The 27,305-nt window shown below is 34.0% G+C and overlaps 1 protein-coding gene across 5 annotated transcripts; it reads right to left on the bottom strand.

Annotated features, from left to right (window-relative positions):
- Positions 1-4,845: 4,845 nt before the first annotated feature.
- On the bottom strand, positions 4,846-26,856 carry EndoB (SH3 domain containing GRB2 like, endophilin-B). 5 transcript variants are annotated; one of them, XM_085955479.1, is made up of 8 exons: positions 26,569-26,841; positions 26,112-26,348; positions 23,149-23,345; positions 22,943-23,006; positions 21,634-21,669; positions 16,015-16,205; positions 9,555-9,699; positions 4,846-8,344 (listed from the first exon to the last, which is right to left on the bottom strand). In XM_085955479.1, exons 1-8 carry the CDS (start codon positions 26,629-26,631, stop codon positions 8,234-8,236), a joined length of 1,044 nt encoding a protein of 347 aa, XP_085811605.1. In that variant the 5' UTR covers positions 26,632-26,841; the 3' UTR covers positions 4,846-8,233. The 5 variants fall into 5 exon arrangements, with proteins under 5 accessions (XP_085811605.1, XP_085811606.1, XP_085811609.1 ...); XM_085955480.1 differs by lacking the exon at positions 21,634-21,669 and having other exon boundaries at positions 26,569-26,856; XM_085955483.1 differs by lacking the exon at positions 9,555-9,699 and having other exon boundaries at positions 8,207-8,344.
- Between the last annotated feature and the right edge of the window lie 449 nt (positions 26,857-27,305).

Here is a 27,305-nt window from a genome sequence, read left to right as displayed (position 1 = left end):
GGGAAGACGTTATCCGGCTGCATCATGAGTGCGGACACCCAGGTGCCGAGGAAACCACGAACGCCCGTCAACGTGGGGCTTGTGGGTGGAATTGTGTCCACCGGAGCCACCAGTGAGTACAACTGTGAACTTAATCAAACAAGTGACATTTGCAAGTACTCACTCTACCGTGGGAGAAACGCGCGGCCAGTTTTTTGTTATATCGCGAGAGCATCGAGACACGTGGAAACAGATGTGGACAGCATAGCCAGACAATGCTGGGGGCCGCGCAAAAAACCGCGTGGTCCCGAAACCTGGAATTCAGCACACCAGGGGCGCCTAACAAAAGCAACAGCCTGGATAGCAAATCAGCATGGACATCGGCTCCATCACAAGACGTGACAGCACCATGAATCAGCAGCATTGCTATGTTCCTTCGACCAGCGGTATCATCCGTCGACCCTGGCCCACGGAGGAATACATAATATGTCATGGCCAACGGCGTCGCGACGCTACACGGAGATGCCCCGGCTACCGACGCCGACGCTCTTCGTTACCGACGTCACCCAGTACAGCGAGGTGCCAGCCAACGGCGCTCGTACCTCAAACCCAGGCGAAACATCTGCCACCGGCGCGGATGTCTTGCCTAGCATAACCACCAGCCTTATCAAGCCTAGCGAGTCTTAACGCACTGGAAGACGACGCTCCTCGCAAAGACCCGAGATCAAGCTTCAGTACCAAACCCCATAACCAGCCGCTTACCATTTGGCACCGGCGTTATCACGGAGTGCCTCGGCGCGACGCCCGGCACCTTCGTGATATACCTTATGGCAGACCGAGGTTGGTCGCCAGGGGTCTTATGTTATAACTTGTGACATGAAGTCACCCTACGACATGACGTAATTGTGACGTAACCTCAATACACACATCGAGGCGAGCCGCCCAAGCACACAGCTCACCATAGATATTATTATGCTGAAACACCTATTTGTGTATGGGGACAATGAATAACGCCATTATTTGAGTAGCGTTAATTTCTCGAATACTATTATCACTCCGGTAGTACGTCACAATGATGTCATATGACGTCATGTCGACCGGGCGACTTCAACTCGCAAGTTACAACATAAGGCCCCTGGTCTCTGGTTGCCCGCCGACGGTGACCAGCAGATACATCAGACACAGCCTCAAACGCCGACGGCCCAAGGCTACATCGGATCTGCAACCCTGAGGGACCAAGAAGACTGAAGCGGAAGCCAAGATTCCAGTGACGCATCAAGACCTCAGCATTAATTGACCAACAAAACAAATATCCGACACCAGCGAGGATGTCACACCCGCCTTAAAACCACGTCACCTATGGCCAAACCGCTTTGACGCTTTGGACGTACGAGAAGATGACGCTCAAGAACTCACGGTCCCACTTCCAACACCAGACCCCATCACCAGACGTCTATTCTTAGAACCGGCGCTATCACGGAGTGTCCCGGCGCGACGCCTGGCACCTCCGTGAAAACCTCACAAGGAAGCTGAGATTGGTGCCCTGGTCTCTAGTCACACAATGGTGGCGACTAGCAGGCGCAACAGGTCCCACCTCACTCTTCGACGGCCCAAGGATGCGATGAGCTGGTCTATTCGATGGAACCACCATGTGGAAGTGGAAACCTCAGCAGTTATGATGCGAAGGAGCCTCAAGCACGCCAAAACCATCAGACGCGACAAAGCCGCACAGAGGTGAACCGGCCCCCAAGGACAAGCGACGGCAGGCTGATGGAAAAGACGACGGTTCGGTCGTTTCCCGGAGAGGTCGTTTGATACCAGATGGAAGTCTCCCACAGGAGACCACCTCAAAGGCGGACCGAACCATCAACTTTCCCATAACACCACAGCCTACGTCCACTCTTCGCGGCTCTCGCAACCCCCGGCTGAGCGGATCCTACCTCCACTGAAAATACCAAAATTCAAATTCGTCCACGCTCCCGCCAAAACAGACGCGGTCTGCCGAAAACGACCACTCTCGCCGCCACTAGAATCCGTCGGTAAAACAGAGAAGTTCGCGACCAACAGACAAACAGGACGCCGAGATCTGACAGTTGGACGCACGCCAAAAGCTCTCTCTTGCCCCTGACGCCGAACGAACAGCATCGACCGCCAAATCTCTCTCTCGCATCGGACAGCTAGCATCGCCTTTGTTCGCCTCGGACGCGAAGCCAAGCCAGCATCTCCAATTCTCCAGCCAAAAAGACCGAGTCGTCGCCAAGCAAGCAATCTCAAGCTAACAGCCAGCAAAAACCGCCTCTACCCACCGCCAACGACAATACCCTGCAACAATATAATAAACACCAGCCTCAACAGCATACATGTGCGTGTCTCTCATTCCACCCCGCTTCTGGCCTGCTAGTGATACGGCCTTCACCATTCTCCTCGACGGAGAAAGGCCGGTATCAACAGGATAGAAAGAAAAACTGCAATGTGCAAATAAGAAATAAATTGTTATTTGATTTTGGCATAAACTAACAAAGTACCTATATATAGGTACTAGAGGTGGGAAAACTGGTTGATTTTGAAGACTATATTATTGTATACTTACTACCATTATAAAAAAATACTTCACATCGAAACTTGCTCCAAAATACTTACTAGTATTTGGGATATTATATAGAGCGTTTGGCATCACGCGAACTTGTCACCATTTCTGTCCTTCACTATACCAACTTTACAACTGGGGAGAAAGAGAGAGCAATGACAGTTACGTGTATCACGGCTCGACATTCCGTCGCTATAGGATTGGTTTGCCGAATATCCGTTTTTGTCGAAATCGACCTCTTAATGCAGAATGTTTTTTTGTATTTAATTGGACTAGAACCATCCCTTTCTTTAAATTACTTTGTAATGGTAATGAATACATCATTTATATGCTGTAAAAATAACAATTTAAATATCTCCATGTATTTAAATATAGGATTATGAAATTTGTTTTTCGTCTCCTGAACATTTGGTCTATTCGGGAAACCAATCCTACAGCGACGATAGGTGTATTTTGCTATCTCGCTCGCGTGCATTTAATCTTGATAGTATTGAAAGTCTACCACACCAAGTAGCGAGTCGCAATGATCACATTATCGCTATTTACCACCATTTTTACTGTTCAAAAACGTGTCCAGTTCCAAAATCCGTTATATGGATGACCATCATGGTTTCAAAAACCGTTATTTTATCGTCCATTTCCAAAAACCGTTTTATTGTATACAAGTTGTGAAGCAATAAGATGATACAGTTCCAGAATCCGCCGTATTCATCTTGTTCTTACAAAATAAGACGTAATGACTTAATAATAATAAATTTCTATTGTATATTTATACAGTTATATCCTACAGCTGAATACTTGTTAACTTGTTATTTATTACACTAAATTTCTTAGGCATCCTACAGCAAGTCATAACAAATAGTTTTAGCGGTTTTAGTTAGAGTTTGTCCTTGCAAGGCGCGACGTCGTTACATTCCATTCTTACGATAAACATTTTTAATTGTTTTTGAGTGAATCACTTATTATTTTGGTGTAATGAACACCGTTGTTTCGAACAATTCGTCCCATTGATTCCCATTAGGTACTGTAGAAATAAGTCTACCAAATTGTGCTTGTCATAGAATTTAAGTATTGTGAAACCTTGGAAATGAGTACATATAATAAATTAGCAATTTCTGCGACTTTAAAAGTCAAATATGAATAATTTAGAAACATTTTCGTTATTGATTATAATATACCATTTAAGTCACCGGGAACCGACATGTCCTCGGTATGTAGGTAGGTATATCATCAAAAGAACGCGTGAAGGGACCGTCATTAACATGGATTATTTCAAAATTCTAAATAATAATTTTATATTATTTACTCATAGTGATGATGATGTCATGATTTAATGTATATTATTCCATTTATAATACGTAATTATTTTGTAATAAAATAAAATTATAGTAGGTATACCTTGAAGTTGATTATTCATTTTGTGTCCAAAAACAGTTATTTCTTACATTACAGTTCCAAAAGCCGCTATATGAAGCGTGTAGTTTCAAAAGCCGCTAAAACGATTTTAGGTAGTTCTGAGAAAAATGAGAAAAACTATTTTAGGAAGTTTTGAGAAAAATCAGAGAAAATCATATCTATTAAATCTGTGAACTTTATGTATTTATTTTTTAATTCATTACATTCTAAAGAGTATTTTGGCTTTCTATTTTAGGGGTATTTGAAAAGCACACCCAACCATTTTAGCAGGTTTTCAAATTTACCCTAATTTTTGATCATACATATTGACGGTTTTTTAAAGTTCAATCTTTGGCCATCATATAGCTAACAAAAATATCCATCTAAATAGGTACATAAAATTTTCAAAAACTGTTTTAGGGGCTTTTGAAACTAGGCGCTTCATATGACCAATACTGTTCCAAAGTCCGTCTTTTGATTTTTTAAAATTCATTTATTGCTTAAAGTATTTGGAGAACATATGAATTTTGTTTTTAATTAAGTAGGTTCTATATTGTTTTATACAATGAAGTCTTTAAATAGTTCAGTGATAAAAAACAGTCAAAATCGTTTTTCGCGGTTTTCTCCAAAAGAAAAAAAGCAAATAAGGCGGATTTTGGAACTGGACGCCTCATATTATAATAAAAAAATATACTATCCTTTCAACGGACAATGTCATGCTTACGCAGGTCTCTACTCCTTCCTTCATGCATTATAAAATCTGTCTCATCATACGATTAGGCTGAATCTTGTGTCCATTCAGAAGTTAGGTTTTAAAAAAAGTATATTTCTAAGCAGGACAGTTGGGATACTTTGTTGTGTGGGGAAACAAGTAAAAGATGTCATTTGATTGAACATTTCTTTATTGTCAATTATTCTCATAATGTGAGTAAACACTTTTAGTTGTTTTACATCATAATCACAAAGTTCAATTGGGAGCAATGAATATTGCACATAATTATTCAGACCACTTGAGTGCATCACAAATATTCTACACTACTCTTCGTTAATTTCAAATTCTCTAGCTTTGACTAAATTTCCCCGACTCCATCCATCGACAGTGGTGAAAATTAATTGACAGTTAAAAATTTTGTAGATTAAATTATGCTATCTACATAACGAGTGCTATAAGATCTTTACATTCAAAGAGTATCGAATCAAAATATTCTTAGAAAATAGTTTTACAGGCAAAAGTGAGACATTTATAGTTGTTGTAACATTATGTAAGTATTGCCATCGCAATATTATTACAACAGTAGAATAAAAATACATTAAGAATATGAAACTTTAAACGAAAAATAACATTTACAATAATTATTACATATTATTATAGTAAAGACCGAGTGTCAACATATTGTCAATATGATCTTATTTTATATATTTTTATAATATTCATTACAAGACTTTTCCTAAGCTCCCTAGATTAAATATGTTCCAATCTAGAACACTAGACGACTCACATATTATTTTATTATAATCTTCAAGTGCTTGGCTAAATACATTCTATATTATTTATAAATCATTAAATGCAGTGATGCGCATTTGGTGGTCTAAGGGTCACTTATGGCTTTAACAAAATTTTGAAGGCCTCTGAAACATACATATTAGAAAAAAATATTTGTATTGTCAAACAAGAACTTTTTGTCCATGTGTTAAAACTGTAAACTAATAATCTCCTCCAGTGCAGCTAGTTACACTTCCGTTTTCAAATGAGGAACGCCCCCAAATTTATCATTTCATTTTACACTCCCGTGGTGTACGGATCTATCAATTTACGTAATTTGAAGCTTTTTATAATAAAAATGTATTTGAAAAGATCAGGAGTGATGTTAGAATTATTATTAGTAATTTTTTAGTTTATTGCGAAGAAGAAAAAAGCCACATCCAAAAGGAGATCTGAAACATTATTTAAACACTCCTCTAGCACGCGTTGCCGTCATGACAGGTGCGTCACTGAGAAGTGTTTATATGCGACTACAGCGACTTTCTGTTATTTGCCGATTTCTTGTTGTCGGACAGTAAAAAACGATATTTTAACTTACATGCATGTCAATGTGCTTTTATCATTTTTTTTGAGGCTTTCTAAATTATGTATGACAATCCTACATTCTTAAATTTTGTGTATTATAATATCCATTAAATAAAAAATGGTTTAATCGTTTTTTTCCAATTTTTAACTCATTGGCCATGGGACGAAAGATAAAAATCAAACATCCCTAAGTGACCTTTTCAATATTTTCTCTTGATAAAGTGACCCTTGGTCGAAAAGTGGCGCACCACTGATTCAATGCATCTCTCATAAGCTTTAATATGTGTACTGTTTTTAGGCTAACTATTTTTCAACAAGTACCACAAAAATAACATCAATATTCATTTAAAAATTTAACATTGTATAAAAACAATAAAGAAAAACCTAAATGGAATGGAGTGTTTCCTCAAACACCGAGTATTATTATCTGAATTGGTTCTTGTAAGCAAGCTCTCTCCGTCTTATTCTGTTTAGGCTTCATCAATTCATGAGAATGAGTTTCAAAAATATTATACAAAAACATGTACTCTTTCCACACATTTTTTTTACATACAATAGATATTTAAAAGTCTGATTGATTAATAATTATTATTGGCTTTACTAATAATAATAGTTAAAATTAAGTATACGAGATTCTGTATAACAACACTAAAAAGCAATCAACTTTATTTTCTAATGGTTTCATAGACAAGACTTTAATATCATAGGCCTTTTTGTTCCAGTCAAAAACCTGACATAAAACTGTGCCTACTGGAGAGCATAATGATAATATAACGCCATGTTTTAATAATACAAAAACAATTCATAATAAAAAGCATGCAAACTAGGCGTGTACCTCTTTCTTGCTCAGATTTTTAAACAGTACATAATATATATTATTGTTTTGAGCACACAAATAATATTGCAAACAATCAGCCATTAATACAAGCCTATGATAATATTATTTTTAAATATCTTTGGAAAAATCCAGATCAATCTTACAACCGTTCAATTCAGATCCATTACTATTCATATCAAATGGAATAAAAATATATTCTAAACTTCAATAAAGAAGTAGTACAATCAAATTAATAATACATCATGATTTGCATATTTCTAAATTAGTCCCACACGGATCAAACGTAATAATACGTACGGTGGCCAGACGTCCTGTGTTTATAGGGCATGTTTAATTTTTTCACATTTCTCCACTGTTCCGATGAAATATGACATTTAAATGTCCCACACTTATGTAATTATCAGTAAAAATCTGAATTCATAACGCCCACAAAGGTACTCAAAAGTGACAACGAAAAAATAATAGCCGGAATTGCAATAAAGCAAATTAAATCTATGTTTCTCATAATTATATTGATATTTTCCACAGAAATCTATATAATATAAAATAAAATGAAATTTTACTACGGATTAAGATAAAGTTTGCATATTATTTTAGATTCGATTTTAATTTGATGTTCTTTTGTTTGACTTTCATTATGACATATTGAAGCACTTCTTTTTATATTGAAAAATGTGATTATTATTGTTTTATTACGTAAGATATAATATGTATATCGATCAAGGAGGCAACCTTGTGCCATATATGTTTTCCAAAATCTGGCCACCCAAAACAAAAATGATATAATTAGTAATACAGATATGTATTCTGTTACGGCAGAAAGATACAATTCAATTTATTATGTAAAATACAGAATAAAAAACCAGTCCATGGCTATATGTATAATATTTATAATTCATTTTATATTCAATTAATAGTGTGGTCCGTTACAATATGGTTTTTGATTTGCGTGGATTAATTTAGGGAAAAAAACAGTATTTTAAATAATTGACAAGAGCCGATTATTATAAATAACGTACCATGCAACAAATTAACATATAAATTAATTACATATATTAGCTTTTGTTACATACAATTTAATTGAGTACGTCAATATGAATATCTTGATCGCAGGGCAGATTATTACAGCAATTCCTACACCTAACCTCAGTTATAACAGGAAAAACCCCTATATTGCTTAATAACATAAGGATTTATGGATATACCTAATTAATATACGCTTGTTTACAGCTAATGTATCAATAAATACGGGTAGATCATCTCAGTAAGCCGATATAAATCTAAACATAATGTATAATGAGGATGACATCAATGACATTGGGTGGGTGGTTTTTTGATCTCTTTGCATACCGATGAAAATAATTAACTACTCCTGAAGGATTTCAACGAAAGCTTTCGGAACACGGCCTCTCTGTTGGCCTCTCTCGCCGATCATATAGTCAATGTCCGGGATCATGCACTCCCATACTGATATTATCTGAAATAATTGAAGAAATCATGAAACATACAGTGTCATATTATATAATCTGTTTTTAGATTGATCATAATATGTTGTAGAAATTACAAAGGAAAATAAAGACAGTAAAATTTTGGTAGGGTGTTTTTGTAAGCTGCTATTTACGCAGGAGAGATTAACAAAAAGATAAAAGAAAAAAAATACAACATAATTAATGTGAAAAAGTATTACATATAATTTCTCTTTTTGTGTTCACTGTTAATTCATGGTGAAAATGCATTGTTTTATTAATTTAAATAAAATTCAAATTTTATCGTACTGATTCCACTTTTATTAAACAATTAGAGTGATGTTGTCCGCCTCAGAGTGACATTTATAACTAAAAAAAAGAGTTTCTAGTTGAAAATGTCCCTTTGAGGTCGACGAAACCGGACCAATCATTTAATAAAAGTGGAATCAGTACGATAAAATCTACATTTTGTTTAAATTAATAATTACATAATATATTAATAATTAAAATAGCATTTTGATTATTACTTGAGAATCAAATTGTTTGAATCAGTGAGCTAAACCTTGTTTCGCTAAGTAGATATAGAAGCAGTATAATTTTGTTTTCTCAAATCTGGCACGATTCATGAACTACAGATGATGCATGGCGTACACGCAACAAAAAACTGTCGTTTGCTCAGTGACAGTGCAGGTTTATGGAACCTAGTGAATCGACCACTTCCATTGGTGACTACTGAAAATGATACATGAATAGGGAAGGTACCAACACACTTTAAATTCATTTTGAGAACATTAATATTGTTGTATTCCCTCTAGAAGTTGAATTCAGAGGTCTCCGTAGAATCCTTCCTGTCCTGTAATGATCCAGTGGATTTAAAAAAAAAATTAAATAACTAACAACTTAAAATTATAATGTGACTTCTATATTGTGGCCGACACGTTAAAACACCGTGTCGATGAAAGCGGGGGGCGGATATTTAGGTAAATTATTCTACAGTGGTACCGTAGGTACGGGAAAAGTGATTCTAATATACTTGCGATTCGCCCAAGGTGCCACTGCAGAATGATTTACAGATATGTGAAGGGGGAGATTTTTAGTTTTCTAGATGGCCACTATGATTTGTCAGCCACAATATAGGAATCGATCTTGTAGATGACACCATAGTTTTTCAATGATCATAACAATAGAATGAACGCAGACAGTGTCGCATTCAATGCATACCTCGTCAGCAATAAGACTCAATTCGGTGGAGTCCTTCGCATCGTAATCGTAGAGTATTCGAGCTCTCTGTGAGCGGGGCGACCCCGGAGGACTAAGCGATATCTCTGCCGTGTTGACGGCCGTATATGGCGAGGGCCCCCCTAACCTGAATCAGTGACACCGCTAATAAATATGACCAGTCTTCAAAGGCCTCATAGGATATCATCAAATTTAATACTACTGGTAAGATCTACTACTAACATGCATGTACATAACTGGACAACTTATGCGGTGCAATATTTGATAAGTACAAGCCACTCACAAACAGCTACAATCCCACATCATACATAAACTGTATGTATATTGATTATGCCTTCTGGAAACCACCCTCCGCCTACATCAGGGATGGCAAATCGTATTCTACACATGTCTAATTATGCGCAAAAAAATTTCCGTGTAAGATGAACAAAGATCAAAATATTATGTCTTTACAATAATGGTTTATTGTAATTTTACCAAACAAGGATTGGGTATCATAATATATTTTCTAAATTTATGTAACACAACACAAAAAACATATTATTTTGTTGTTTCTTGTGATTTATAATAATTGTAAACTATTAATCCAACACATACTTCAGTCAAATCATTAGTGAGGCAATGTCTTACTATGTCGATTTCATATAGTAATTCATTGACAAAAATACTTGTTCGCGATCCTATGTTGATCCAATGATGGCCAAACAGCTTCAAAATTGTTAATGACTTCATTGAATTAAACGTATTGGGTTGCACCCACGCTGATCTAGCCGTAACGCATTGGCTTATAATTTCTCGTGGAAGCACATATAATTCTCTTAGGATCAAACATAGTGGAAGTAGGAAGTAATTAAGCTGCAATCATTTCTCAATTATTATCACTGTTTTATTCATATATCTCGATTAAAAAAAGCCTGTATTGCCAATGAAAGAAATTTTCAAAAATCAGTAGATTTTAGATAAGTTCAATCAATAGTTAAAAAAAAAAAATCTACACAAATTTGGCATACATAATTCTAACTTTGCCCACGTATCACAACTTGTCACAAGTTCACCATCCCTGGTAGACACTGGTCAAACACTCTATTTAGTGGTACGCAACATTTGGTTTCTAGCACATTAAATTTATTTGTATCTCTCACAACTCGTATCCCATAATCAATCAAAAAAATAAATTACATTTACAGAACCCAATCATCCCATTCTATCCCATTGTTTTTTTTTTTAATTATTATAACTACAATACAAGGTTAACAAACATGTAAAATAAATCCAGAATTTATTATAATCATATTTTTTTTTTGAGCTACCTCCCTTTCGTTCGTTACTGAACATTTTGGGTCACCAAAATGTTGAGTGAAGTAGGAAAAATACAAGGTGAGAGTCTAAAAACAAAATATAATAACTAATAACCGTGAAAGTCTCAAACAAATAGCTAAATTTATTAAAAAATTGAATAACAGCACAATTGTTCATTATTCTTCCGCAAATGATGTTTTAAAATTAAGACCATGACTAACTAAACTAGAAGGAATCATATGAACTTGATGATTCCAAATTTTTTTTTGTGTGATTGAATCGCTAGTCATATAAATATTAATAGAGTGAAACTTTTAAGTAACTGACAAAAAAATCATTATGTCAATGTGTTCTTTCATCTTATTTCTCGAACGGATATTGTTTATCTTTGAACGTGTAATCAACAAAAATTTATACGTTGTGTAACATTGGACTTGGGCACTGCAGACATGTATAAATACATAAATGCATTCAGCGTCTGGAATTCAGATCAAAGTGAATTGAATTTTTAATTATAAATTGCAGGAAATAAAAATGTAAAACCGGAAATTAAATGAACTAAAATGACACGGGACTGCAGAAACTACACGCAAATAGCAGGAATACTTGAATTCCGGGCAGGTAAAATCGGTGTTCCACTGTATTTTGTAATGAAAAATGGCTGCCATATAAGACGAGTATTTTAGCGGTTGGTTACATCGTTTCTTGCAATTTTTTGTGATTGTTAAATCTATATATTCTAAATAATGATTTTATATTAAACTTCTTTTATGCCTGCAACACTAATGTAAGGCATTTTTAATCAATGAAAATTTCTTGAAACTAATTTAATCATTATCCTTAGTAACATTTATTTCAGCTTCACCTTCATATACAGGCGGTCCTTGACTTTTGTGCATAATATTGGTTCCTGAAAATGTGTATGAATGTTGAATGTATGAAAGTAGAGCAATGTAAATAAACACCAGAGCGTATTTTAAAATATTTTGGACAATGAGGAAATAAATTCATTTGCAGAATTTTTATCTGCACTGGCAGTTTTTCCGGTAATTATCATGTAAAGAATACCTCCGTTTAAATTTGTTGAACCAGCCTTTACTTGCTTGAAATTTCATGTCTTTGATATTTCTACAATTTCGAACATAGATCATAATTATTAAATTATTATAAACTTGTTTTTTAAAATTGAACATATATATACTGGCTTAAGTCACACACGATTGACACAAAAGATTCACCCCTTCTAGAACGCCTAATTATTTCCATCTTTATCTCGAAGTGTACAGTTTTTGTATGCCCGACAAAAATATATATTTTAAGAAATGCACGTAATAGCGAATTGTACGAAAGTCGAGGACCGCCTGTATTTCACATTTAAATAACATGTTAATTGCATCTAATGGCCGTGTAACGGGGACACGGCAGCCGTGTCGTCCACGTCCAACGAGATAACAGACGAAAATGGTATTGATTTCAAAATTTTCTTTGGGACGAATTATAAAAAAAATTGTGTTATTATTCAATTACAATGGGCCTGCCACCAAGAATTAACAGTTAATTAAATAATTTTTAATATTCTACAATTTTATTAAAACATTGATTGAAATAAAAATAAAAAGCATTCACTATTTTAAAGATACACGATGATGCTTTACAATGTTGATACATAATAATTATTTTTGCTTCATATTAAATTCAATTAATCATCGGCCAAATCTATGATTGATGAAGTGTTAGCTGATCATGAATAAGTCATACTGATTTCATATTTCGATACACAAGATTATCTATCATGTTAGAGGTGCATCATATTTCACAAAAATCCTAATAAATACATTTAAGCATACAAAATCTTTTTTTGAATATAGAATTTAATGAATGAATGAAAGGGCAGATTATTTTTCGTATAATTTTAAGGCTGTTAAATTGCATCCACACTATCCATAGACAATAAAAGTGCATTATCAATTATTTAGAAATTCTAGATAATAAAATGTTGTGATAAATAATTATTTTATAATTCACAACGTAGACAGTATATTTTTAAAAGCATTCCATAATAATTATTTGTTTTTGAAGCCATACAAATTGAGCGTGCCATTAAAAAACTAGATTTACTCTTAAAAATATACCGATTAAGATTTTAATAACATTTGGAATGGTAGTGGTATGGAGAAATGTTAAATAGTGTATATTACTTTAATAAGGAACAAGAGTTCATAAAATATACAGTGTAGAACACCTATGTATGTGTATTTTTAAAATGGGCTGGAATAAGGATTTATAAGTTTGAATATATTTTATTCGTTTATCGAAAGGCAAAATGTCATCTTAATTAATGGCGTTGTGAACGGTTTTGGAGGACCCTTCCATTTCAAGATCTTCGCTGTTGATTCGGACGCGCGGAGCATCGACCTCACTGCAATGTATGTTTTCAATAAAATACCCATTTTATTAAACAATATGATATAATACGGGTGATGCAATATGAGGTGTAGGATTTGAATTTATATATTAACATTTTTATTCGGTTAAAGTTAGGTGAAATAGATAAAACCGCATTTGCATTTGTATGTAATGTTCACTCAACTGAAATTATTGATACGGTGAGTGAAAGTACGAGTAAAGATCAGCTCAAAGGCAGTTAAATACCATCCACAGGGTGTATACGGCGGAACCACAGAATGCTGGTGTCACATCGTGTCCATATGCTATCAATTAAGGATCGGACATAAACTAAGGAGAAGAAGATATAATCTGATGTGGACCTTGACCGTCTTCCATTGCATACAAACAATTTTTCAGATGCGGCAATCGAACCTGAGACGTACGATTTTATAAGCGGATACTTCACTATTGATTTATCATGGATGTTCATGACTGGCAGCTCATCTACATGTGTATTAGTTTAGTACGATAATTGATCAGCAAATTGGCCGCTCCAATGTATCAAGCGTAGTCAGTGATTGCTTTGTTTCCTGGCCGCGTCACCGGTTAACCAGTGTCACACTTTTATCTAATTATTATATATTGTGTAATGGGAGTTTGGTACATGTTCAAGTGTGCCTCTTTTAAAAGGTTGAGAAACACTGATCGAAGGGATGAAGCTTACTTTCAACATAATGGATTTGTGAATAAGCAAAACTGTCGCATTTTGGGATACTGAAAATCCAAGAGTGATCCAAGAACAACCAATGCACCATCAATACGTATCTTTTTGGTGTGAATTTTAGACTGGATGTGTGATTGGGCCGTACATTATAGAATATTGGTTAACCGTTAATGGCAAACGGTGCTGCGGAATGAACAATTCGTTGTGTCAACTATACAATATGAATTTAAGAGAATATGTGGTTACAATAAGACGGCGGTAAATGTCACACTGCACATGAAACTAACACCGCCTATCCTACACCTCAAATTATATCACCTATATTTGTAATCAGAAATGTTATAGTGTATAACCCTGTAATAGTAAGAATAAATTAAGTGTAATAATAGCATGAAATGTTAATTGTATTGCATAGTATGAAAATTCCGATTTTTAATTATAAAGTATGATAAAGTAATGAACGTATTGTGTTGCCATAAAAAAAATCAGAATAATTCATTAGTTGTGGAATTGTCGTTATGGTAACTCTATCAAAGAGATTATTTAAAATTACTTGAAACAATTCATGATAAGTTAATTCACATATATGGGAGAACAGATTATTTTTAGTTACACGCGATGAACACAGTCACATTTCAAAATGAGACTAGACTGAAATAAACAAATACTACGACAGATTCTAAACTATATATATAATGTGTGCACACAGTCTGAAGCTAGAAGTGAACATCGATCCAAGAGTTACAATATTCATAGTATAGTAGTAAATTGGTATGAAATATGCCACAAGTAAGTTCACTACTGCACTGATACATAGTAAAGTTGTGAATAACTTTTTTAACAGCCAATTTCAAACAAGTCAAATGCAATTTAAAATTAAACCAAATCATCTTATTTTATATGCAATAGTTAATAAAATATAATAAGTTAGTAAAGCAACCTAAAAAGCGTTAGTTGAAAAGGATTTTTGCATGATTGCAAAAATAGTGTTAGCACTCTGATTATAATAAAAAGCTTTATATAGATAAACTTAAAATAGACAAGCTAATATTTCCACACTAATATTTATGAATGTTTGAAATACACCATGTTAAATCAATATTAATTTATTTAATATGTTTCTTGTCTTGCAGTGGAACACAGATTTGCTTCCCACTAGTCTAAGTAAGATTTACACATGTTTTCTAAATTTAAATGTGTAATTGAACCCAGAGAATTGGAAAAGGGATTAAATGAGTCGCCTAGTAAATATTAATATTATAATTGCACAATGCAGTGTTGAATTCCCATTTTACTCGATAATAACAAACAATTCTATTTAAAAAATATGCAACAATGGTACATTTACAGCATTTATATGCATATTTAATTCCTAATTTATTAATTACTAACGGAGATGGATTTGCCAGTACTCTGAATGCACACAGAAGACTCCCAAATTCAAAAATTTAAAGAAATACTTCACGAAAAACTTACATAAACGACATAGTATGGATAATAGACTGATTAGAATTTTTTAATTTTATTTTTAACTTACTTAGGGGTTGTTCAAGTATGCCGTCTCGCTCTTTGATATAATGTGGTTGTAGAAAATATGACATCACAAAATCTGAGAATAAAAATGTTCTCTAGAATCGATAATTTTCAATTTGTTATTTTAAGAGGGAGTTCTAATATATAAAAGATTTTATGACTAAGTGTGAAGATGGAGGGAAGGGAGCACAAAAAAACGTGTGACACCCCTTATTAGATTTCAAAATAATATGAAATAATATTATAAAATGTGGTTTTCATGTCATTTGCCATTATAATGTAGGTAGGTAAATAAATATCGTTCAAAATAGGGGTGAGAGATGATTGGCAATTTGTGCTACGAGCAGAGCCCCAACTGGCTAAATCCGTCCCTCAATACTACAATGTAAACCAAACCTTTTAATATCAAACTGGCAATCTATATTTCAAACATAACATGGTGTACCTCTGAGGTATTTAATTCAAGCTCTACGAGTCTAAGTAGTAAACGAAACTTACGCAACGAGATCCTTCTGCAAGTCTTGCAGGATGTGATGGCACTGAGCGTAGTGTCTGACTTGCGTGGCGACCAATTCATGCAGATGGCGGAGATGCGCCGACCCTGAGCTGGCCACTCCTTCCAGCAATAGTTTTGTTATCTCCGCCTGCCTGTCAAACTCTGACTGTGCCATACGAAGATCTCGCTCGGCCTGCATTATTGAAAATAAATCAATTATCTTTAATGAAAGGTATTTTGAATGTTCATATTTTAAATATAATGATTCTTTATTTAATTTAGAACACCAGCTTTTCTACATAGTCATTGATTTTAGACAGATCATATCATCGCAAAGTGCGTATCCTTATCAGCTGGGGATAATCCACAGCTGGATAAAGGCCTACCCTTGCTATTTTCATTACCGACTCTTAATCATTAATGTTGTAAAGACATGCAAAAAAAATACAGTACACTCTCAATAATCCGCCGCTCGATGATCTGACAACTACTATAATCCGCCGTTATTGTTACTAGCTGAAAGCACAAAATCAAGCTCTATAATTCGCCGGTATTCGATTGTCAAATTCAGTAGTCCGCCGCGTACAAGTATACAACACAGATGAGATGGGTTTATTTTGGAGACTTCTCCTTCGTAAAACGGACGTTAATCGCGAGAAAGTAATGTACCAGGGAGGAAAGTGCCCAAGAACCGCATCACAATTATCACATGCTCCAATGCAACCGGGACACACAAAATGAAGCTTTTGGTCGTAGGGAAAGCCAGGAATCTTAAGCCATTCAAGAATATCTGCCTCACTGAACAACTGGTTGTGTCAAGTGATTTACTGTTTCATATTTAGTTAATACATATGTATAATTTAGTAAATACTTGATTTTGATTATAAATAAAACCGTAATTTGCTAGTACAAATTTCTCAAAAAAACTATTTTTACGAAATACGTGTTTTAATTTTTACAATATTTATATGCACTATAATCCGTCACTTTCACTAATTTGACTAATTAGACACTTGTCTGGTTTTTAGGGTGGCGGATTACTGAGAGAGTATTGTAAGATTAATTTTGATAGATATTCTGATTTTTCAATTTATGTAACAGAGAAGGCTATCCAAGTATTCGAAAACAAAATTCTCTGAAGAACACTTGGACCGGTTAAAGAAAATTAAAGGTGACAGAATCGTACAAATGCTGAGCTCTGCGAACGATTTAAGCTTAATATAGTCAATGTCTTGAGGGTGCAAAGACTCAGATGGGCCAGTCACGTTGTTAGATGCGATGGATCTAGAGCTCTCCATATAGTTTATAAGAACCTCTGTAGGCATTCGGCCCCTGGAGGAGATGGGTGGATAACGTCAAGAGGGACGCAGAGAGGCTGAGTGTGATGGGATAGAGATACCTAGAGGGCGGTTGTGCAGTCGGCCATGGACCTGAATGGTCTATAGCGCTAACAAAATTTATCAGTGTCAATTTCTTTCGACCACATCAAATCTTGACCAACATCATACAACGGTATCTGACCAGTGGGCATCCACCCCCCGAGTGACATGTCCAAGTCGTTGTCATTTCAACAGTTTGGTGACATCCATCACATCGCATTTTTTTGCTTCCAAATCCATTAATTTTAATGCTAGATTGCGTTAATGGTAATTGGTGGATATCTCTTACATTGTGGATTTACAATTTGCATGCGTATGAAAGGACTGATAGCATTGGGATAGATTGAACAAGTTACACATAGGTGGTCAAGCATAAACTAGAAAGAAAGCTACAAAGCAGGAATTTAATCGGAGGTTAGCAAAGAATTTGGACTATAAGTAGAAAAGGCCTTATACATTATTTCTGTTATATAACACCCAGTTTCACGTTTTTATTTCCCGCAATTTACGTTTGAAATACATATTCAAAATTTTAAATTCAATTTATTTTAACACAATCAATTACATAATGCATGGCAATCAGGGAAATGAATATTCCAGGTGCCGACGCATATGTGCATTTCTTCTTATACACGTCTGCAATGTCCAAGTCCAATGGTACGTTTACATCTGACACTTATACCGTTATACTTATTTTATGTGTCTGACATAAAATTTCACTTACTGTTTACACCTGCATGGATCTGACATAAAATTCTCATATACTTCTCGTTGAAATAAAGTCTCTACACTTTATTCAATGGCAACATTTGGAATAAATATATGCGGTGTTTACATATGGTATTGTAACTTATTCGGACACTTATTTCGTATACTTCTCAAAAACGTTATGTCAGTTGTCAATATGGGAATGTTAAAAAAGAAAGCAGCGAGTTTTATTATTTTAAGTCTTTTGGCAACAAAAAGGAGGAAAAAATGGTCTAGATGGGTGCGGGAATGGATTCAGCGACGAGAAGAACTAGGTGCCTTCCGTTTAATGTCAGAGTTTGAAATCGAAGATCCAACTCAATTTGTGAACTTTAGTTTGCAAGATTGGACGTTTTGCCAAAAAACAAGACACACAATTTAGAAATGCCATAAGTGTAGAAGAACGATTAACAGTAACATTGCGATATCTAGCACTTGTTAAAAAGTGAATCGTCATTGCATATTCAATATAATATTATCGTAATACGAGTGCAGGTGTGGGCCAAATTAAATTAGGTAATACCATTTGAAGCGCATTTTTTCTTCACAGACTGCATCAGAATTAATCGTATGTGCCGAGAACAAGCGATATTTTATTTTCGAACAAAATCCATACAACACGGCACATCCGATTTATTTCTCACTGTCTATGATTTTTGACAGATCGCTACAGTACATTTAATAACGTAAGCGTTGGGCATACATTCATGGTGTATGATAATTGATTGTCCGTTGTTTTAGAAATATACCTATGCAATTCACTACCTGTCAAACTATGAATAATGTGTCAGGTACTTGACATAAAAGTAGACGGTGGTCCAACTTCGGTGATATATCGCTGCAAGTTCGGAATTGTCGAATACGCGGTGTTTACATTTGCGTATATAAGTAGATTGAATAAGTGACAGGTGAGTGTCGACACACGCAAAATAAGTGGCTGGTACAAATATAATTACTGTTTACACTTAGTGAATATGGTGTCATACATAAATATGACAATATAAGTGTCAAATGTAAACGTACCACAAGTTTACACAACACGATTGGTAGGCAATCTTTTACTTTGGCCAGGGTGTGTACACGGTATTGTTGCAAAAATTTTCCATTCTTATTGTTTCCATCATTTTTATGTTATAATTACTTGTTTTGTGTAGTATTTTCTGCATAGTATTGATAACGCACAAGACGAAACCTTCAAATCAAATTATAATATCGAAAGAACCTATATGAACATGCCACAAATGTACCAAACCAATTTTCATTTTCCCTCTATTTACATATTTTTTTGTCAGTCGGGGTTTCACTGTATGTACATAATTTTAAAAAGTCATTATCAGTTATGTCCTGCCATCAAATTTCATATGTCAAATGAAGACTGTTTAGGTTAATATATGGTAATCAATCGATCGCCTTGGATTAATAAAATCTATGCGCATTGCCCAGACAAGACATTGAGATTAGTGAAATGGCTTAAATTATGTCGCAAGAATAAGTAGATGATTCAATATAAAAACCAATATTCTTGAACAATCTGTTAAATATAATAATATTATTATGCATAAATACATTTTAAAATGAAGTCTTCAAACAGGTTGCTGTTCTATGTATCACAATATTTACTTATAGAGCCTGTACACATGCATGGATTTACTGGCACCAATAGTGTGCAAATTCAACTATCGCAATAATGACTGTTTATACGTAATAGTGCTGACTGTCTAGCCAATCTAATACGTACTGTCAGCAGTAAAACCAAGCACGTGTAAACAGGGTATTAGCTATATTATCGTAAAATTTAATCTTGAAATGAAAATAGGAAAATGAACAGGTCAACATTTTTTATATTATCATTGAGCTGTTAAAATGTCTGATGAGACAAAATTGAAATTTACTCGATTTATTTAATGGATGGTGTTACATTCCATGGTGGAATTTAATCTCCTCCAAGCACTCTCCACTGACTCCTATCCCTCACTAGTCATCACCAGCTTCCTGGCTTTTTTTAAAAATTCAAATCACTCGAAATACTCATCACTAATAAATTAGACATGTGTCACTTTTATAATATTTTCATTTTTACTTTGTTAATAACTGTTGTAATGATTATCATGCTTGTATGTAATGTATTCAGATGCTTAACTCTTTTACTCCCAGCTGATTTAGCCTAGCATATGCGAAAACTCCCAAGCGTTTTTTGACAAAAAATCGTCGATTTAGTTTTTTTTTAAATAACTAATTCTACACATGTTTTAAAAATTTGAAACTTTTTTTGTGTGTTCTCAATGGTGTATAAAGCAATAATAAGTAATAATATTGATAGTTTACATCAATAAAACAAAAGAAAAAAATAATGTATCAATATTTATTTAGAAATGAACGGATAAAACTATGTTTGAACAACAAAACAAGTGTGACAACATTTTTTTATTTATAATTGATTTATCAAATTTTATAATATAATCTATCCTTATGTAGTAACAGAAAAAAAAATAAACAAATTATTATTTATCTATGAAATAGAATTTTTATAAAGTAATCAAAAAAAATCGTATAGTGTCCAAGGTATTCAAGAATATTATTCAATTCACGAAATCGCAAGAGAATTCGATATAGTATCGACGACTAACTGATATGGAATGAAGTAATTTCAAAAAATAAGTCTCAAAGCACTAAATCATTTATAATAATATTTATATTCATGTATTTTTTCACCATCTTACGAAAAGTACAGTGGCATCCATTGTTAGTTCAAAAATTACAAACTTCATTTTGTAATGTGATATATGAATCATAAAACAACTAAAAGAAATATCAGAATTTAAAATGTGTCATAAAAATAATGTTTTATTATTTTTATGACCCTCTTTGGTCTCAAGTTCGACAGCAGAGCAATTATGACTTGTGAGTTAATAGGGTGTGACATAATTATAAATAAAGCCAACACTAAAATAAATGTTACTCACACTCAACACACAGTGAATATAATGCTTTGTCTACACCAGACGAAATATGACGGGAAAAAATTTGGAATAAATCGTAAATTTGGTTCCAAACTTTCGGCCGATGGATCGGCCCAGATGGAGTTTTCGCATAGGTATGGTGGGCCGAAATATCGGCCCCGTGGGAGTAAAAGGGTTAAACACTATTTTTAAAAGATGGCGCTTAACATGTAAAAGTGTCCATGCAATTTCTGCCATCAGTGCTCAGATGCGGATGCAAAACATGAAACATAAGAGAATGATAATGTAAGAGATAAAAAAAACAATTAGTGCAATGTGTGGCGTGCGAAGGTGTGCATTGGCCATAACTTGGCTGGATATGTCACTCGGCTAGTAGATGGTATCTGGAAAAATGCTAACAGTAGTAGAAGTGGCGTGCGGTTATAATAATAATAAATCTAATATAATATAATATGCTATATAAAATAAACTATAATAAAAAAATATTATATGTGGGTAATGGAAAATAAATACATAGTTAGGACAAATTATTTACCTGCTCTAACATTAACTCTGGTGTAATTCCATCCTTCTAGGTCGCAATAAAAAAGATTTTAAAAATAAATTAATAAATAATAGAAATAAGATAATATTATAATATACAAACATACACATATTATATTTTGCTTAAACTCGCCAATTTCAGAATAGTTATTACGTAAGTAAGCTATATGATTATAGTGTCGTAGAATACCAGCTGTTGGTACATACTAATATAATAACTTTACACATTATTTGTGATTTGTAATAATTAATGCAGCATTTTTTAACCTATAGTATACATGCTGGCAAGAATATCGTATTGAATACAATATACTGGGAACACTGTTTAATGTTGACATTTTAAAACTAATAATTTCTTTCAAGATGACGTACGGAAAGGACTACCTACTGCCCTTTGCAACAACACAGATGTGCGAATCAGTATTTTCTGCTTTGAGTGTAATGAAATCCATATTTCGTAGTAGGCTGCAGCCAGAAGACCTAAGATACAGCCTGTCTAATATAGCACCAGGCTTTGATGACCTCTCAAAGATTATCCAAAGCCAAGGTTCACATCAATAGGATCAAACGTTGTTTACCAAAACTGTATTAAGTATTATTAAAATAAAATAATTTATTGTCAGTACATATCGTCGCTTAAGAAACTATTAATTAACTTATTTTTTGAGACGTTTTTTGTTTCCCCTGAAAATTTTTATTAATTGACTTCCGCGGTGTTGTTTCTTAAGCGACGATATGTGCTAGTTTATTGATATTATCTTGGGTCGCGAACCAAAATTATTACCCTAAATTGGGTCGCAGATCAAAAAGGTTAAGACACACTGAATTAATGTTACGTAGTATACTATAAACTTCATATCGAATAAATCATCAATCAAGTAGATTGCTGCTAAATGTGAGATTTATATTATGTATTATTCACACTATGTCTTCCAAGGTAAAAAAACACCAGTTTGCTTTTTTCTAATCTCATAATTAAAAATTCAGTACATGAATGCAATACGTACCACTGAGAAGTGCTAAGTGACCCACTATTGTTATTAATTTTATGGATGACTCATTTACTGAGCCCTGATTGTAATCTGTAGACGTACAGCATGCACAAGGAAATAGCGTAAAAAAATTACGATAATTGTGTAGTTTAGAATATTTTCATTGATGTTTTCTACAACTAGCCGACTATCCGAGAAATAAATTTTCCTATCTACCCGGTAAACTGAGAGTCGAACTGTACAATGATTAAATTACACAATTTGATAAAAGGTTATGGCAGTGAAGAAATTCAGATATTTTTTTCTCACCGACTGTTGGCCAATCATGCTCCTTGCTTTTCTCACTCTGTTTTTGCAGGCATCTAGGTCTAACCTGAAATTGAATATATTGATTAATTATTTTTTTTACCATATTCGCTCCCAAATGGTGCACATAGGTGCACCTCTTGCATTGTCTATTTATAGAAGGCTTTCTTAGGGCACTAATTCAGAACAAGTCTTAACAGATAAATTACCTTTTACTTTCAAGAATGCCCCTTTCTTTGAGGACGGTTTTCATTTCTCCATCGAGAAACTTGCGTAGCGGCTGAATGTAGCAGAGGCCAGCCGTGCCGATCATATCTCTCTCGCACTGCCCCAGCTTTTGTTGACTTGCTCCCACTTTGATAAGTGCACTACCATATGGTGTGCCGGGACCAAACTCATTTCCTGCCTAGAATAATAGAAACTATAACGAAACAACGTGTCACAAAAATAAATGAATATGTGGAAAAGTTATGTTTATTATTTACTAGCCCGTGACTTCATCCGCGTGAAATACAGAAAGAAAACATTACAGATTATATACAATGACAAAATAGACTGATTGGTATTATTAATTTTATGATTATTCGATTTCTAGACATGCACACTTCTCTGCCTGCGACTCACCTCATTTCACCTTGTAAGTGCGTTATTTTCGAGAAGTTTCTTTTGAGATATCGAGATGAAAGTCTACTCAGTTAATACTTACCAAGTATGTAGGTAGTCTATTACCTGTGCAAGTTTCATTTCTATTGGTTCAGTAGTTTATGAGTTATAACCGAACAAACGGACAGACTGACAATCAAATTTTATTATTAGTACAGTGGAACCCCATCTACAGTTCTCGCATCAATCGTTTCCTCGCACGGATCGTTAATTTTTGAAAGTTCCACCAAACACCCACAAGAACAATGTTAAATAATCCCGCATTAACCGTTCCCCGATTTATCGTTTTCCTCGATCTATTATCTAAATATTATGGTCCCATCACAAATATTATCCCGATTGACCGTTTTTGTTGAATATTTTTCATTTCGCTTTCGTAGAATTGTTTATGATACATACTGCAGACCTTTCAGTCAGGTTCAGACAGGTCAGTCGGTGCTCGCTTGCCTGGCATCTTGTATCACTAATTTTTATAAGTCGCAACTAAAATGCCCCCCATAAAGAAAACTAGAACTCGAGCTGAGAAAATGAAAATAATTCAAAACGTCGAAAAAATCCAGGAGAAAAACGAGTTTTTTATTTTTTATGTATCCTGCATTTATCATTTTTTTCTTAGGGTCCCTTGAAAACCGTAGAATCGGGGTTTCACTGTATAGATAATATAATATATTATATAGGTATTTGATACTGAATGATTTTTAACATTTGGAGTGCTTAAAGTCAGACAACGTTATCTACAAAAAAGTGTTTTTTTTTTTTTTTTGAGATAACGTTATTTTACATTTACGGCTAGATGATAGTCAAACAACGTTATGTCAATCTTTTCTAATTTCTTATTAAATCGTCAGTAAAGTTTAACGCTAACTACATTAGTTACCATTGTTTTCATATTTTTTAAAAACTATCCCTATAAATTTTAATATCATCATAAACAAGATAAATGTACAATACACAATAAATTATAAAATATTAACATTAGGTTTTAAATAAACATTTCCCTTGTTAAGTTACAAAAATCTAAAATAACGATTTTTGGCTCTCCTGTAAAGTTGCACTTTTGTAGATAGTGTTGTTTGACACTAAGCCCTCGATTTACCATGACTTGTATACCTAGTCATTTTGAAACAGTACTTATCCCATAATACACAGTGGCATTAATATACATTTATTGCTACAAAACCAATTTGTTTCAATGAGAGTGTTGTGAGGAATACTCTTTTCTGCCAGGAAAGATGGTTTTTGTTTTAAATACATAATTGTTCATTTAAAGTTTGTTAATTTGACATATTCTCTCACTAAAAGGTCGACACACCCACAATGACCTAGAGCGTCTTCTCTGAAGCCATGTCTAGTCGCATAAAATGCATGTTGTTTTTAATGTGTATTTGATCCAGTTAAAAGACCCAAACGATAGTGTGAATGGCAGTCAACAACCAGGAGGGAGCATTGTAATTTACTTTATTTAGCTGAAAACAATGCATTTTTCAATTAAATATCGCTAGATTGGGTAAGCTTTATATTGCAATGGCGGTCTACCACTGATATCCATAAAAATCACAAAACATAGAATTATAAAACACTTCCCAGAATTCATGTGCACCTATCCCTTTCCAGTAAGAATAAATGTACATTTAAGATGCACTTCACTATTTTATTATTGATTAATTTAATAAAATGCAATTTTTGTAGTACTTTTCCACTTTTATTATTTAATAAATTTGGACCGGTTTCGTCTGCCACAGAGGGTGGCACCAGAAAGACTGATGTAATAAAAGAATTTGTACTATAAATAGAAAGAGCCTTATACGGTATTTCTGTTATGACAATTGAAATTATTTACCAAACACATGAAGCAAGGTTAAGTTGGTAAACATCGCTTTAGCTGCCATTTCGATTTTATTAAGCAATGGCAGCCATTTTTATGATCATTGTGATTACTTACTTAAATACAGTTACATTCGAACTCGGTTATTACGATCTCGGACACTCTCGGTTTATGATTTTCTCCATACATATTCACTGTTATAACGAGCAACTTATCGGATATAACGGATGGTTTTCAGATTTTTTATTTTCGACTTTTTGTGTTATGTGACCGCTCATTTAAAAATACCTATTCTCTGATATAACGAGTAACGCTTATAACGAGCAAATTCAGTCAGTCCCACCTTCCTCGTAATAACCAACTGTAGTTATAAACAGTTTTACACAAATTGCACAAGGTTTTTTAACAAAATAAAGTGTGGTATTGTTAGTTGCTCGTCGCGATGGATTACCTATCTTTTTATATCCCCTGCAAATTAGCAACTGGTATGGAGTTCTCTGCAAACGAAATGGCAATGCGGACTTGAAAGTAACTTAATCAGTGGATCAGAGGTTGAGGTTTTCTTCAGTTTTATAGATTAGGCTTCATCTCTATAGAATAAGATTATTTCAACATCTTTGGACATAATACATTCATGACTAAATGCCATTAGATCTAACAAAAATATTTAAATTATATACATACCTCGATCATATCTAAGCCCAAGTATTCAATATTACTGAGCCTATTGGGTTTTTTCTTTTCTATCTTTTCAAAGATGAAATCTTCCACCCTGTTACCGGGATTCGGTGTGAGAACAGCTTCTGTATTTTTGACGAGTTTTTCTGTCCATAGCTTAGTTATATCGGACCTTTCCGAAAGATTTTCAAATTGAGCATCTAGCTCTGTTTTTTCAGATGTACCTAACTTCTCTTCAGTCAACTAAAATAGTGAACTTTCATGAAATTAAACAGAATATAAATGATTATAAACGAATCATCAAATATTACATCCTTTCCCCTTTTTAATAGATGGAGGAGAACTCTATAAAAATAATGAATCATGTGTACGTTTTTGATGAGTAAAATGTAAGAATTAAATAATCTTTTGAGATAACAGATAATGCCAATAAGATTTAATATGAAAATTAGTGCGACCTTACCTGCACAACTCTACTTAAAGCTGTCCCAGCTTCTTTAACTAATTTTTTTACATTGAAATCCATTCTTAGTTTTGACACCTGTCAAACGGTAAATGCAAATTATCGATTTTTAGCAAAAGACTGCATAGCTAACCATCTTGAAGTTAATTTTCGGCAGCAGTGTTATCATGCCGTATTATTTATCAACAAACACAAAAATCTAATCACACATTTTACTGTTGAAACAATACTTTTGTTTATTAGTCCGTCTGAGTCACTCCATCAAAAAATGGTTACCCGCCGCCCATTACCCATCTAAACAATTTACCTAAATATAATACCTACCTAAACCTCCATGCTAATATTATTTTTTTCCGTGTTATTACGATAATAATTATTTAAAATATTATTATGAAAATATTCCCAAGTATAATAATGAATTAAACTTTTAAAATATAATCTAGGTAGGTACTAATTGAATGATTAATTTTGTTTTGTGATGGGTAAAAATTTATATTGTCATTTAAAATATCCGTAGTAAAAATGTTCCACCCAATGCAAAATAAAAGACGTGATAGACCAATGATATACAAATCAAGTAGGTAAGTACCTATTTCTTCAAACCAAAGAGACCTTCAGCCAATATCTTTGCTTCAAACAGTGTTTTCCGTATTGGTGTACCTAGGTACCTACCTACTTTTATTTATTATTCAGCTGTGCTTATTTACTATCAAATTGTTGTTAAAAATATATTGTAT

The sequence above is a fragment of the Rhyacophila brunnea genome, unplaced genomic scaffold, assembly GCF_057557595.1.
Source record: "Rhyacophila brunnea isolate RB1 unplaced genomic scaffold, BYU_Rbru_1.0 scaffold_5, whole genome shotgun sequence".
Lineage (NCBI taxonomy): Eukaryota > Metazoa > Arthropoda > Insecta > Trichoptera > Rhyacophilidae > Rhyacophila > Rhyacophila brunnea.
The sequence above is the reverse complement of the archived record's forward strand: the minus strand, read 5'-3'. Positions and strand labels throughout refer to the sequence as shown.